Source organism: Zootoca vivipara, chromosome 3, assembly GCF_965207765.1.
Source record: "Zootoca vivipara chromosome 3, rZooViv2.hap1.1, whole genome shotgun sequence".
Taxonomy (NCBI): domain Eukaryota; kingdom Metazoa; phylum Chordata; class Lepidosauria; order Squamata; family Lacertidae; genus Zootoca; species Zootoca vivipara.
Genome location: NC_142586.1, coordinates 61,663,937 through 61,678,365, shown reverse-complemented (window position 1 = coordinate 61,678,365; position 14,429 = coordinate 61,663,937). Strand labels below are relative to the sequence as shown.

Here is a 14,429-nt window from a genome sequence, read left to right as displayed (position 1 = left end):
CACCCTTACAATATTATTTGGAATTTCCCCCCGAAATCTTACTAAAATTCCTTCTGGAAGATTCCTCAAGCCCAGTGTCATATGACGTGGCCAAATTCTGCACTTTAGCTATTAAGAAACGTAAATCCCTTCTATTGAATGACACATCGCAAATTCCTTTTGTGTAATTGTTCTATTTCTGGTGATGTTATTGCTGATTTTCTTTTGTTTGGAATTATGATATTCTGTATTGCTGGCTTTTGCTGTAATAAAAATTAAACTTGAACTTTAGAGAAGGTAATGTTTTGAATTATATTTAGAATTGGAAAACAAATTTGGAAGGAGGAATATTTAGCTTGTTGAAATATTGTTCTTATAAGCATAAACTGATTAAGATATATTTACTTTTTACTGAGGACTTACATTTTAGATGTGTCTGTTTATATAATTTCGACAAGTGTTGTGGCTCCTTCACATGCTACTATTTATCATTCTTGCCTTGAAACCATTTGCAGTTAGAGATTACCAGTAAACCACAGTTTCTGATCAAACCCCAGAATATTCTTTCGTGGGTGGGTGAGAGACAGAGGAGATGTGACACAAAACGCATTCTCTGTTCAATAAACTATAGATTGCTACCTATACATTTGAATCAGGCCTTTATTGTTAATAAACCAAAGTATATTAATCCATGCAGAAATGTAAATAGATGGATGTCAATCTGTATTACAGAGATTAACCACTGCTAGTGAAACATAAAAATGAGTGGCCGTCGAAAGCGTGCTCCTCCATCGAGGATGAATGATGAGAAAAAGAAGCAGCTCTGCTGGAATATGCATGATGACCGTAAAAATGAAGTGATAGATTTGGATGCAGTGGATGAAGACCAACCTCTTGCAGGTACAAGCTCATCTTCTACAGCACATGTTATAAATGATGATAGCACTGATGAAGCTTTGACGCTCAAAGTAAACAACCTAAAATCATTGAGCTTCTCAACCATTTTGGATGAAGCAGACGATTCCTGCCATCTCTTGACTTCTATATCCATACAGCTAAATATTGTGATATTTCCTTATATTTCTGATTCTAACTGGAAAACCTTGCTTGGGGAGTTCATTCTGCAACCTCTTCCTGGTCAACAATTAACTGAGAATGTCCATAAAAAGAGTTTTACACTGATGAGAGCAGAACCTAGTGATCATTTGCGTATCTGTGTTCATGTGAAGAACGTTGAGAAGGTTGATGAGAGGGAAGAATCATTACAGAACACTTACCAAGAAGACGTATTAGTTGAATCATCTTTAAGTAATGAAATGTTAGAAGACTTGATGTGGCTGCAAAAGAAGAGAGTAATTGTACTTTGTCAAAGATCCGGAGATGGCCAGTGCTTAAAGGTATTTGGTTTACGTAATTAATAAGACTTGCTAATTGCAAGAGTACCCTTTCTGTTTGATTTTCAGAGAATCGTCTCTGTGTACATTAACAATATAGTCATGCATATTTATTCAGAATTAAATTCCATTGAGTTCTTTATGCGCATAATCCTAAATATGCATAGGATTGCAATGTGAGATGGGTCCAACGAATATTAAAAGCTAGCCAAATGCTTGCCTGCAACATGAGCATTACAGTGGTACCAGTGGTGATTAAATTTTAATCCCACATTACAAACCAAAATTGGCTCCCTAAGCAGACACAAGACTAATTAAAATCACTATAAATAATTAAAACACAACAAACAGTACAGTGCTACCTCGGTTTATGAACACAATTGGTTCTGGAATTCTGTTCATAAACTGAAGCGTTCATAAACTGAAGCGAACTTTCCCATTGAAAGTAATGGAAAGTGGATTAATCTGTTCCAGACGGTCCGCGGAGTACTTAAACTGAAGCGTTCATAAACTGAAGCGAACTTTCCCATTGAAAGTAATAGAAAGTGGATTAATCCGTTCCAGACGGGTCCGTGGAGTACTCAACCTGAAGCGTACTTAACCTGAAGCATGGGTGTAATTGGTTTTGGAAGTCTGTTCATAAACTGAAGCGAACTTTCCCATTGAAAGTAATGGAAAGTGAATTAATCCGTTCCAGATGGGTCCGCGGCGTTCATAAACCGAAAATTCGTAAACCGAGGTGTTCATAAACCGAGGTTCCACTGTATAGGTAGTTTTTTGGTAAGATTTAGTTTAGCATATTCTAGGATCCAGGAAGCTGTAGTTTACTCATACCATGGAATGCTATCTGAGCCACTTGGGGTCGAATAGAACATTATAATCAGGATTACATGTAGAATCCCCAATTTATGCTTGACTAAGGCTTACATCTTTTGGACTTTGGGCTCCCCCAGAGAGCATTGACATTTCACACCTGAAGGTTTATGTTACTAGGGAAGTAGGATTATTTTCAGAGTGCTAAATGTCACTTGTTTGCACTGTCTGCAATCTAGCTTCTGGGCATAATTCAAACAGTGGTTGGCTGAAGGATGTATTGGTTACAGTTTTTTACTAAGAGCTAGGAGACCAGGTTCTAGCCATGAAACTCACTAGGGGACCTTGGGCCAGTCAGTGTCTCTCTAACCTATCTCATAGGGTTGTAAGGATAAAATGGAGAGATGGAGAACCATGTGTGCCACTGTGAGCTTCTTGGAGGAAAGATGGGATATAAAAGCAAGGAAGCAAGCAAAAAACAAAATAAGGCATCTGGGAATGGGGTAAACTGTCTTTCCTTGAGTGTTGTTGCTTTGATCCATGGCTGTGCTTACGGAAAAATAATTATAATGGAAAATCTAATAATGGATGTCCCACATACATATAATTTGGTCCTTCAGCCTCAAGTTGCCAAGGGTGGTCGCCTAAGAACTCTGCAATTCTAGCCGTTTACTTGGAAGTAAGTCCTATTATATTCAGTGGGGGTTGCTCACAGGTAAGCAAGTTTAGAATACCAGCCTTAGTCACCAGTAAGCTCATATTTTTCTCATATTTTTTCTTGCACACTCCAAAATTCATCTAAAAACTACATTCACAGGTTGGAATGTATCTCCTTGAAGTTGGCTTAAGCAAGCTAGAATTCCTTAGTGATGGTGGTGGCAGAATAAAAAAAGCTAATCAACTCATTCAAAAACTGATGGAAAAATTCTACCACTTCATAATTCCAGGTAATCTTATTTGATAATATTGACACATATTAGTTATACCATTAAAACATATATATGAGTTTTGAGGGAAATGTTCTTATTATTAGGTGACCTTAATTTGTCTTCTAAATACTATTTCTGAAGTAAAGAAGGTTTTAGCTTCTTTTAATCTGTGGAAAGCAGAGCATAAATTATTTAAAGTCTGTCACATTTGTTGCTGACTTTTGATACTTTCAACCTGAGTAAAACTGCACACATACACAATACAACAAAGTAATAGGACATACTTCAATCAGCTCAGGGGTGAGGATTTTGGAGATACCGTAATCAAGAAATGAAATGTCTGCCAGACATAACGGTATATGGAAACATGGCATAATAATAATAATAATAATAATAATAATAATAATAATAATAATAATAATTAATTTATACCCCGCCCATCTGGCTGGGTTTCCCCAGCCACTCTGGGCGGCTTCCAACCGAATATTAAAAACAGTACAGCATCAAACATTAAAAACTTCTCTAAACAGGGCTGCCTTCAGTTGTCTTCTAAAAGTAAAATTGTTGCTTATTGCCTTGACATCTGCTGTGAGGGCAGGGCGGGTGCCACTACCGAGAAGGCCCTTTGTCTGGTTCCCTGTAACCTCACTTCTCGCAATAAGGGAACCACCAGAAGGCCCTCGATGCTGGATCTCAGTGTCTGGGCTGAATGTTGGGGGTGGGGACACTCATTCAGGTATACAGGACCAAGGCCGTTTAGGGCTTTAAAGGTCAGTACCAACACTTTGAATTGTGCTTGGAAACGTACTGGGAGCCAGTGTAGATCTCTCAGGACCGGTGTTATGTGGTCCCGGCAGCCACTCCCAGTCACTAGTCTAGCTGCTGCATTCTGGATTAATTGCAGTTTCCGGGTCACCTTCAAAGGTAGCCCCACGTAGAGCGCATTGCAGTAGTCCAAGCAGGAGATAACCAGAGCATGCACCACTCTGGCGAGACAGGCAGGTAGGGTCTCAGCCTGCGTACCAGATGGAGCTGATAAACAGCTGCCCTGGACACAGAATTGACCTGCGCCTCCATGGACAGCTGTGAGTCCAAAATGACTCCCAGGCTGTGCACCTGGTCCTTCAGGGGCACAGTTACCCCATTCAGGACCAGGGAGTCCTCCACACCTGCCTGCCTCCTGTCCCCCCAAAACAGTACTTCTGTCTTGTCAGGATTCAACCTCAATCTGTTAGCCGCCATCCATCCTCCAGCCGCCTCCAGGCACTCACACAGGACCTTCACCGCCTTCACTGGTTCTGATTTAAAAGAGAGGTAGAGCTGGGTGTCTTCTGCATACTGATGAACACCCAGCCCAAACCCCCTGATGATCTCTCCCAGCGGCTTCATATAGATATTAAAAAGCATGGGGGAGAGAACGGAACCCTGAGGCACCCCACAAGTGAGTGCCCAGGGGTCTGAACACTCATCCCCCACCACCACTTTCTGAACACGGCCCAGGAGGAAGAGCGGAACCACAGTTGGCCTAGAGTTGGATGTGCCTTTGTATAAAGAGCAGAATATGTATGATTCAGAATCATGTAGAAATATATCCCTATATGTCCTGCACTATCATTCAATTGTTGGTCTAGGACTCTAGGCAATGCCTATGCTGTGTTGGTCAAATCTATGCTAATAATATTTATTCATATAAAAATAAGCAATAACTTTATTAGAAAGATAATGCTCTGACCGCCAGACTCTGTAGAGAACATCAGTCTGAACTGTTGTACCCAAATGGTCAATGGCTGCATAATATTGCTAAAGATGTGTCTGTTATATAAATTGGCGTGACTTCTTTTGAAATTGGCGAAATTGTGCTGAGTAAATGAAACAACTGTTTTGTGCATTTTTAGATGCTTTAGTTAAATATATGTATTCTTGGCTCATAATGTGTAAAGTGCACATAATGTGTAAAATAGTCACAATTCGCTTGTAAAGTTGAAAAAAGTGATGATTGAGTATAGTGAATCAATGCACAAGTTCCACACAGAATGGCAGAGGAGAGCGGAAGAAAAATAATTTGGCCTTGCATTACCGTATTAAATGTCTTTTGATTCTTCATTCTCTCCCTTCATCATCTGCTCAAGCCCTAAATGTTCCTCTCCCTATCCCTGTTCATAGCCACTCAACTTATTTTTTTTTACTTTGTACAGTGAGGGTGGGAAGTGGTTGGCTATTAAAGGAAAGCATCTGGTTTTCTGCATCACAGCTGCTGCAAGAGTATTTGTTCATCAGTAGCAAATTTAATCAACACATTAATTATAATATAATCCACAGAACTATGGGCATCACATTCACTGTTCACCAAGTACAAGGAAAGTGTTGTGAACGAAATCAAGATTTTGTTTTTAAAAATTGTGAACTGTAAGCTTTTTAAATAATGGAAATAAATTATAATTTCTTACCGGTAATACAAACTCAGTACTTTAGAAATTGTACTCTCTCCAGTTCCTAGTATTATTTATTGGCCATGTTTTTGATCTTAAAAGAGAGCCAAGTTCTCTTCTTCCCCTCCAAGAACTATTCGGTATTGTACGTAAGACTGGGAACAACATGGTACTGGATTAATATTTCTTAGTACTGGGATACTATTTTTATCCAATTGTTTTGTTACTTCATTGCAGTACGTTTAAGGTATTGCAAACATTACTGACTGTGAATCAGTACCATACGGTTCTTTTAGATATTCTGGAGGAAGATGAGGAATCCGATAGAGATATAGAGCGGCAAAATATTGAAGAGCTTTATGACTATGTGAGGCATACACACCAAAAAGAAATTCAGTTTTTGAAGGAGAACGTACAGCACTCTGCACTGATTCCTGTATTGAGGCCATACCAAACTGAGGCTGTAAACTGGATGCTGCAACGTGAGAACTTCAAAAATGTACCAACCAATGGCAAGTATCTAGAAAAAGGCAACATAAATATATATCTTGATTACAGTGATACTGACAGAAATTCATGATGATGTTACAAGAAAGTTATAAGAAAGTCGCACATAAGTCCCCCACCTCAAGTAGCAAAAATTTGATGCCCTGCTTGTGTGAATAGAACTGCTTTCTGCTAAGGCAAAGTTGCCATTGAATACAACCCATTGTGCATCCTGAATTGCTGATCTGAGACATGCTCATGTTGCATACATCAGCACTTAGTTTATACACAACATAAGGGTTGTTTGTGTTTCTAACATACCAGATGTGGCATTAATGTGCGTCACTTGGTTCAGAAGTGGCTAATTATGAATAGAACCCCCTTTAGGGAAATTTCTTTCCCCCCTCTCCCATATTTATATTTTTGGCAATTTCCTTCTTAAAGGTAAAGGAACCCCTGACCATTAGGTCCAGTTGCGGACAGCTCTGGGGTTGCAGCGCTCATCTTGCTTTATTGGCCGAGGGAGCCGGCGTACAGCTTCCGGGTCATGTGGCCAGCATGACTAAGCCGCTTCTGGTGAACCAGAGCAGCACCCGGAAATGCCGTTTACTTCCTAGTTACTGCTTATTTCCTTGATGCTGTAGGCAGGAAATGTATGTAGCCTGAATCTTACATTATTCCGTCTGGAATATAGTAGGTACTCCATGTAAATTTCCATTTAGGGCAACTGGAATCTGGGGAAGGCTTAAATGCTGGAAACCTGATTATCTTGAGAAGTAATAAAATAGACCTACCATAGCACACTAGCTCAGAGAATAAGCTGTGGGTCAGAAAGTCTCTGGTTCATATGTAATCATGGTCATAAACCCACTAGTTGGACTTAGGCATGTACGACAAGTTGTCTTTCAAGCTTCTTGATCTGTTAAACTGGGCTTAATAATGCTGGTTTACTTTATGGAATTACTGTAAGGATTTGTGTATGTAAAACACTATAAAGCACTAAGTGGTAGTGTTATCCAGATTTACTTTTTAAAAAAAATAATTTTTATTGATTTTTTGACATATAACAGCAAAACATACATCACCCACACACCAACCCCAGCCTTACCTAAAATAGAAAACAAGAAACACAAATAAAAGCATTAACATATCTAAACATAATAATAAAACAAACAAAAACATACATACCGTATATAGTTCAAAAACCATTCATCTTTTCTAACATTGTAAGTTGACCTCCTCAGCCCCTCTTACTGTGGTTCATCTTATACTCTCTTTGGCAATTTCATAATCATCATCTTAACATTATTTCTTTCTATCTTAAACATGTTTATACCTTTTAAATTTTACACCAAAATTCTATAATTATCCTTTGCATTATAGATTACATATTTATCATCTATGACAACATCATACTCCTCTTTCCTTACATATTATATTTCTAACTTAAACATACTTCTTCATTTAATTCATATTATAAAATTCTTAATCTACTTTTACACTATACTAAACTAAAAATTCTCTTCCTTATACCCACACCTCTCTTCTAAGAACTGCCCGTGTTATCCAGATTTACAATCTGGTCATTTAAGGGTCTTGTAACTATTTGTACTGGGTTCATTTAATCTTATAGAAGCTGAAGGGGCATTGGTCTGTAACAGAACATAGGACTCGAGGAATTGTGAAATGATCAAATAAGATTCCTTGGAGCTTCAGTTTCTGTACTTTCAACTTTGAAGATAAGCGAAGACGCAGTCAAAATAAATTTAAATCATATGAGTAGCATTTGTATGAATCTCATTGTTTTCTTCTTTCTCTCAGTAGAAAATGCACTCCACTTCTTATGGAGAGAGTTTATTACTTTAGATGGACTAAAACTGTACTATAATCCTTTTACTGGCTGGTAAGGATTATTGGTCTTATTATTACAGCCAAAGTGCATACAATTTAAGTAACTGTGTTTAATGCTATAAATATCACTCTAGCACTTGTTTTATGAAAATGCCTTAATGTAAATATTTCCTAGATTTAAACAATAAGAACTTATATGAATATCTTTTGAATACTTCTGAAAATGAGAAAGTATGACAGAATTGGGAAATGAATTAAAACTGTTAGTGTGATTTCATAGAATTGTAACTTGAAAGGGACACTGAGGGTCATGTAGTCCAACCCCCTGCAACACAGAAATATCAATACATGGTCCCCCATCCAATTTGAAAGTATAATGGATCTTGCTTAATTTTGCAAAAAATAAAAAAGGTTTTATTTAATTCTGTGCTTGATTGATAATGAAATATATAGTATATCATCTCCTTTCTGTTCTTAAAAAATGTGTAGGTACTAGGATTAAAGCAACTCTTATGATGGATTTTGTTCTGTGTACATCTGAAATATTAGAGATCCACGATCCTTCTCCAAATGCATGTACTTCTAAAACAGGGGTCAGCAACCTTTTTCAGCCGTGGGCCAGTCCACCGTCGCTCAGATCATGTGGTGGGCCGGACTATATTGGGGGGGGGGGATGAATGAATTCCAATGCCCCACAAATGACCCACAGATGCATTTTAAATAAAAGCACACATTCACTCATGTAAAAACACCAGGCAGGCCCTACAAATAACCCAGAGATGCATTTTAAATAAAAGGACACATTCTACTCATGTAAAAACGTGCTGATTCCCGGACCGTCCGTGGGCCGGATTGAGAAGGCTAATGGGCCGCATCCGGCCTACAGGCCTTAGGTTGCCTACCCCTGTTCTAGAATGTTACCTACTTCAGAAAATGCCAATGTAGTCATTTGCTTCTGTTAAATTTGTGATCAGAAATTATACATACACATAACATGTTCTTAACTAGGATGAATCTTTGATCTTCAGCATTATTCGTGAACGCCCAGTTGCTGGGCCTCAGTGGCCTGGAGGAATATTGGCAGATGAGATGGGCCTTGGAAAAACAGTAGAAGTATTGTCCCTTATCCTGACACACACTCGAAAGGATGTTAAACAGGATGCTCTGATGTTACCTGAGGTGAGAAATCTGCAGTAGGTGTGAGAATGAAGCAAATGGTTCCAATACTTTTGCCAGGGTGGGTGGCATGGGGAGAAGAGACCATTCTTGGTAGCAGAACATTGAACTAGGGGTTTATTAGAACTGCTCTTTTATGTTTATATTCGTAATAAATAAATGTTTTTTTTTTCAATTCCCATTTTATTAAAAATGGAGGGGAAGATCTAAGGAGTTTAAGCATATCTACACAAAAACAAACTTGGGACTGGTTGCTTAACAGTGTATCTTCAGCATTAATAAGTACAACTTTGAAATCTCTGCATAAATTGAGCAAGAGTTTACCACTCAGTCTCGGATTTATGTTGGACCAGATTGTATGCATATTTTTGGACAACCCTGATTTTTGTGGACTGAAGTTCTTACTATTATACAATAGATTACAGGTTACCATCTAGAACCAAATGCCAAATTGGTCCAGAATTGAACTTCCTGAATTGAACAAATTGATCTACAACCTACATAATCTGTCTGATCATAATAAATTTAGTATTAGACATTTTAGAAGATACCAGAAGCACCAAGTTTCACAGAGTAGGGTTCATGAAAGTCAGGAAAATTGTTTTTGTTGACAAAATTTATGTACTTCTCCCAAGGCCAAGCAAAATACACAGCATTCACTAGGCTAAGCTTATTGAGAGATGATCTTTATTTGTAAATTACTAGAACAACAAATTTCAGGTCAATGTACAACCTTGTGTGTGTTTTTCAATGTTTTGAAGACCTTGCCTCATACCTGTGCATAGCTGTAGCTTATATTCTATATACTAGGGCCAATCTGGGAAACCCAATCTTTTTCTTTTACTATTTTATGTCGGTCATCATCAGACTCTCAGTGTTGTGTCCCAAAACTTCTGCTTGTCTGGTGGAATTTCCCTTCTTCTCTCCTTTCTGCACACTACCAAAAATATTTAATACCTTTAAATATTAGTTTTTCACTTCAGCTGGGATACCTGTTTGATATCACCAATCTTAACCATATTGTTAGTGAATTGTTAGTGTTTGCCATTGCATTGTCACAGCAAGCATTACATCCCCAGCCTTACCGGTAGTTTTTCTATGTGTTTTCAAAACCGGAGAGTCAATAGTTAATATTCAAATATTCTTGGCTTGCTTGTTTAAGATACATTAATTGTGCGTCAGACTCAGTGATGTAAATGTTAATTTTGTGAAGCAGATCAGCATGGTAGCTGAACATAAATCTGATATTGTTAAAAATTATCTCTTAGGGCTTTTTGGTAAACTTCTTTGTTCCGCCTCAACCTAGTGAAGGAAGCAAAAAGAAAAGCATAAAGAAAATGGAACTTAAATTGAAGGAAAAAGTGCACTATCCTAGTAAGTGTTCTTCAGTAGGTTTAATTTGCCAGAAGCAATAATAAGAAATATGTACCATTTACAGTAGATTTGGTGCTGCTTCCTGCAGAAACATCTAACTAGACTACTTTGAATTTGTGGGCAAAGAGTGGTAGAACTGCTGTTGAAAACAAAATATTTAAAAGCCTTACAGCACAGCCAGGCCAATATTTATTTGCCATTATACACTATATATATATATACATCAGCCTCTGTTTCCTACTATTCTTTGAACCAATTTGGTGCGACATATTTGCAGATACATTTATTGCACATGTTACATTTTACTTTGATGCTCAGATGCAAACATGGTTCCCATATCAGTGGGGGGACTCATTCAAACGTCTCAAGCGGACATTAGGGAGCACTGTTGAGTATATTGTTTGATAAGTTGTTGAGGCTCATGTGAGATTGAAGGAAAAATGGGTTGTGGTCTATCAAAAAAAAAACTTTTAACATGAAAGACATTTGTAGCATATATGAAATGAATAAAGCATTTACTACCAAGCCCCCCAAATTTATCTTTATTTATTGAGGTTTTAGTATATGGTAATGATGCTTTTCACATCAGGGCAGATCCTAAATTGATTGCATGCAATTGAATTATGTTTAAGGGGTTTTCCCCAAAAATTATTTGAAATGCTGCAATAGGTTCCTTTAATTTTGTTAACTTTCCCTATTAACTAGTTTTGCAGAATTGATTATATGTAAAAATTAATGATACATCAATTTTTAAAAAAAGAATAGCCAGTGCTGCATTAGTATTGTATTGTATTTGAAATTGTTCATCACGTTGAGATGTTTTCATGGAAAGTGATTCCTAAATAAATACATAAATACTGTTAAAATCTTAACATTATTTTGCAACCTCTTTTTGCACAACTCCTTATCGTAGATATTTATGCCTTCACAATAGGTTTGCGAGTGATGCTCTTAACAGCTATAAAAGAAATGAATGTGAAGAAGGGAGCATCTATTGTAGCAATTTTTAAGTATGTCCATGCCATATACAAGTACGACACACGCAGAAACCGTCGCATTCTTAAAAGGACTCTGGAAAAATTAATTGCAGAGAAGATAGTGGAACAGGTCAAAGGTCATGGTCTTGCTGGTTCTTTCAAGCTGGGCAGAAACTACAAGGAAAAGAAATTGTGTAGTAAATTTAAAAAAGAGGTAACCTGGGAGTTTTTTAAAAAAATAATCCATGGAGGGAATTATTTCCATTTTTCATTCTACTACTATAATGGACTACTATAATGGGCATGTTTTGATACATGTCCATTATAGTAGTTTTGGGAATGGGAGCAAATGAGAACAGAGCAGCCAAGTTGATAGAGTTGATAGAATTCAGGGGGTAATCGCTGTGTAGGAAATCTTATCTGGATTTGCCACTGCATATTTTCCACCATCTGCTTTAATAACTGTAGTCTCAAAATTTGTTGTGAGATATCTTCATATCAACCCCTGAACATTTTAACGGGTTGAAATCATTGCATGTAATTTAGGCCAGGAAGAACTGGGTATGACCCCCAATGGCTGATAATGAGGATGAATGTACCACTTATAATGTGCAGTAGATCACTTGGGTGTAATGCTATTACACTGTTTAATGAATTACAGATGTGTTGCATTGTAGTTTGGGGTGTAGTTTTTCAGTGTTAGACTGCAGTGCTGAATTGGAGGACAAAAAAGAACTTAAAATGTATAACAGTGTGTTCACATGCATGCACACACATATATATTTCTATATACATTAAAATGCAAGATGTCAACACACTGCAATTTGCATGGCCACTGATACCAGTAGGCAGTCTATCAGTGAGCTATTTATTGGAAGGGGTGGGATGCTGTAGCACAGTTTAATGGGGAAAGCCCTTCACACAGTAGTTGTGTAGGTAATGATGCACACACAATTTCTCTGTTTGGAATTCCCTTTAAAAAGTTTTGTAAAAGTCTACTCAGTATCCTGAAAGTGTATTTTGTTCCAATCATGCACATAATACAGCATGCACATTGGGACTTTTCCAGCTCCCCTTCCCTTGTGCCTCCTAATCAAGTTTTTGATTTAGTCCAGAGTGTTTTTATGAAGCTGAAAAAGCAAAATAAGTTTAGTTTCTTTTATTTGTTTGTTTGTTTGTTTTAGAAAATAAAAACTTCAGATAGGGTTCAGAAGAAGAATTCACCAGAAAATGAGAATGAAACCAAAGAATTGGGAGATGAGGGCACATGCTCTCCAAATGGTCTTAAACTATCTCAGGCAGTAGACATCACAGCAGAAGAGCATGATTACTGTACAAGAAGCAAAGACAATAGAAAATCAGAACTGGATCCTAAGGGCTGGATAATGGAAGAAGATTCTCTACACAGAACTGCTGACTTGCAAGAAAATATGCTTGTTTCAAAAAACAAAATGTATTCTACTGACATTTCTAAAAAAGATGATGAAGCTGAAGAGCAACAAGACAACTCAGAAGGGCAGCCTCCAGCCTCTCAAGAACACACTAGCATTTTTGTACCACATCCTGGTTCTATTTTTCCATTCAATACCTCTGATTATCGTTTTGAATGTATATGTGGTGAGCTTGGCTTGGTTGACTATAAGGCACGTGTGCAATGCCTGAACTGCCATCTGTGGCAGCATGCTGAGTGTGTGAACTACAAAAAAGAAAATCTAAAGATCAAGCCCTTTTACTGTCCCCATTGCCTTGTAGCAATGAAACCAGTTCCAACAGGAGCTACTCTGATAATCTCTCCAAGTTCTATCTGCCACCAGTGGGTTGATGAGATTAACAGGCATGTGAGATCATCTTCTCTTCGAGTGTTGGTAAGAAACGGTGTTGTTTCACAGCAACCAATAGGGGAAGTATACTAAGTTGAGGTAGAGTGTAGCAAATGCAGTTATTAAGTGAGTAGAATGAAAATGTGTTTACTCCTGGGTAGTTGTTACAATAAATGTCCAGCATTTCAGTATATTTTGATATTGGTAGGAATCCTTAAGATTTTTTTTTTCACGATAGATTGATTTATATTAAGACAATTTAAATCAGTGATTTAAAATCAAGGGGAAAATGCCAATGTAAATCAAGGGCTGTATCCAACAAAATTGTTCATGCAAATACTTCTGCTTTTGTCACAGAAAAGCAGAAACAGATTATTACCTTCTGAAACAGATTATTTCTTGTAAATCCTTGTTTCTAAAGTAGTCAGTTCTTGATTCAGCAGTCATTTCTGTCATGAAACTTGAGAGCCAAGTTATAGAGAACCTACATTTTTTTAACCACACCATGCTTAACTGTGAATAAAGCTGTCATCATAGTGTTAGAATCCTTTTGCAAGGCAGGAAATTTTCAGCTTCTCAGTGCTCTGTGCCTGCCCCCCCCCCATTTAATTGTCCATGCTTGCTCTCATGTGAATTGTGCCCAAATTTACGCAGGTTTATCAAGGAGTGAAGAAGCATGGTTTCTTGCAGCCTCACATCTTGGCAGAGCAGGAAGTAGTGATCACCACATATGATGTCCTTCGTAGTGAGCTGAACTATGTGGACATTCCTCACAGTAATAGTGAAGATGGACGCCGTTTCAGGAACCAGAAGCGTTATATGGCTATCCCAAGTCCCTTGGTAGCTGTGGAGTGGTGGAGAATTTGCCTGGATGAAGCACAGATGGTGGAATGTACCACTGCAAAGGTGAGAATGAACATGAGTTGCTTGGGTATGATCCTGTTGAACATGTACAACATAAAAGCACATGAAAGAGCCTACTTGTATACCCTTTAACATGCAGGCATATAAATTTGACCTTGACATTTATTCTTCTGAAGTGACTAATAATATAGTTTCCCTTGGAGGTGCTACTAAATGTTTTATCTGCCAGAGGTTTGACTTGCTATGAAGCTTAGTATTTTTTATTATTTAATCTCTTAACACAATGTATTCTGACAGTTTAAAGAACTAGGTCATCATGTATATTACACTGCTTGAT

At 37.7% G+C, this 14,429-nt stretch overlaps 1 protein-coding gene across 9 annotated transcripts in view; it reads left to right on the top strand.

Annotated features, from left to right (window-relative positions):
* Nucleotides 1-14,429, top strand: part of SHPRH (SNF2 histone linker PHD RING helicase) — a 44,748-nt gene that overhangs the window by 3,234 nt on the left and 27,085 nt on the right. For 2 of the 9 annotated variants that reach the window (XR_015948988.1, XM_035108807.3), the window contains exons 2-10: nt 712-1,376; nt 3,004-3,133; nt 5,841-6,056; nt 7,852-7,933; nt 8,910-9,060; nt 10,326-10,431; nt 11,366-11,622; nt 12,593-13,273; nt 13,883-14,134. Coding sequence is in view for 8 of the 9 variants with exons in the window: in XM_035108807.3 (XP_034964698.1) it covers nt 741-1,376; nt 3,004-3,133; nt 5,841-6,056; nt 7,852-7,933; nt 8,910-9,060; nt 10,326-10,431; nt 11,366-11,622; nt 12,593-13,273; nt 13,883-14,134 (2,511 nt within the window). In the remaining variant the exon portion in view is untranslated. The remainder of the gene's footprint in view (nt 1-711; nt 1,377-3,003; nt 3,134-5,840; nt 6,057-7,851; nt 7,934-8,909; nt 9,061-10,325; nt 10,432-11,365; nt 11,623-12,592; nt 13,274-13,882; nt 14,135-14,429) is intronic. The other 7 variants (XM_088666248.1, XM_035108809.3, XM_035108808.3 and 4 more) reach the window with 7 other exon arrangements.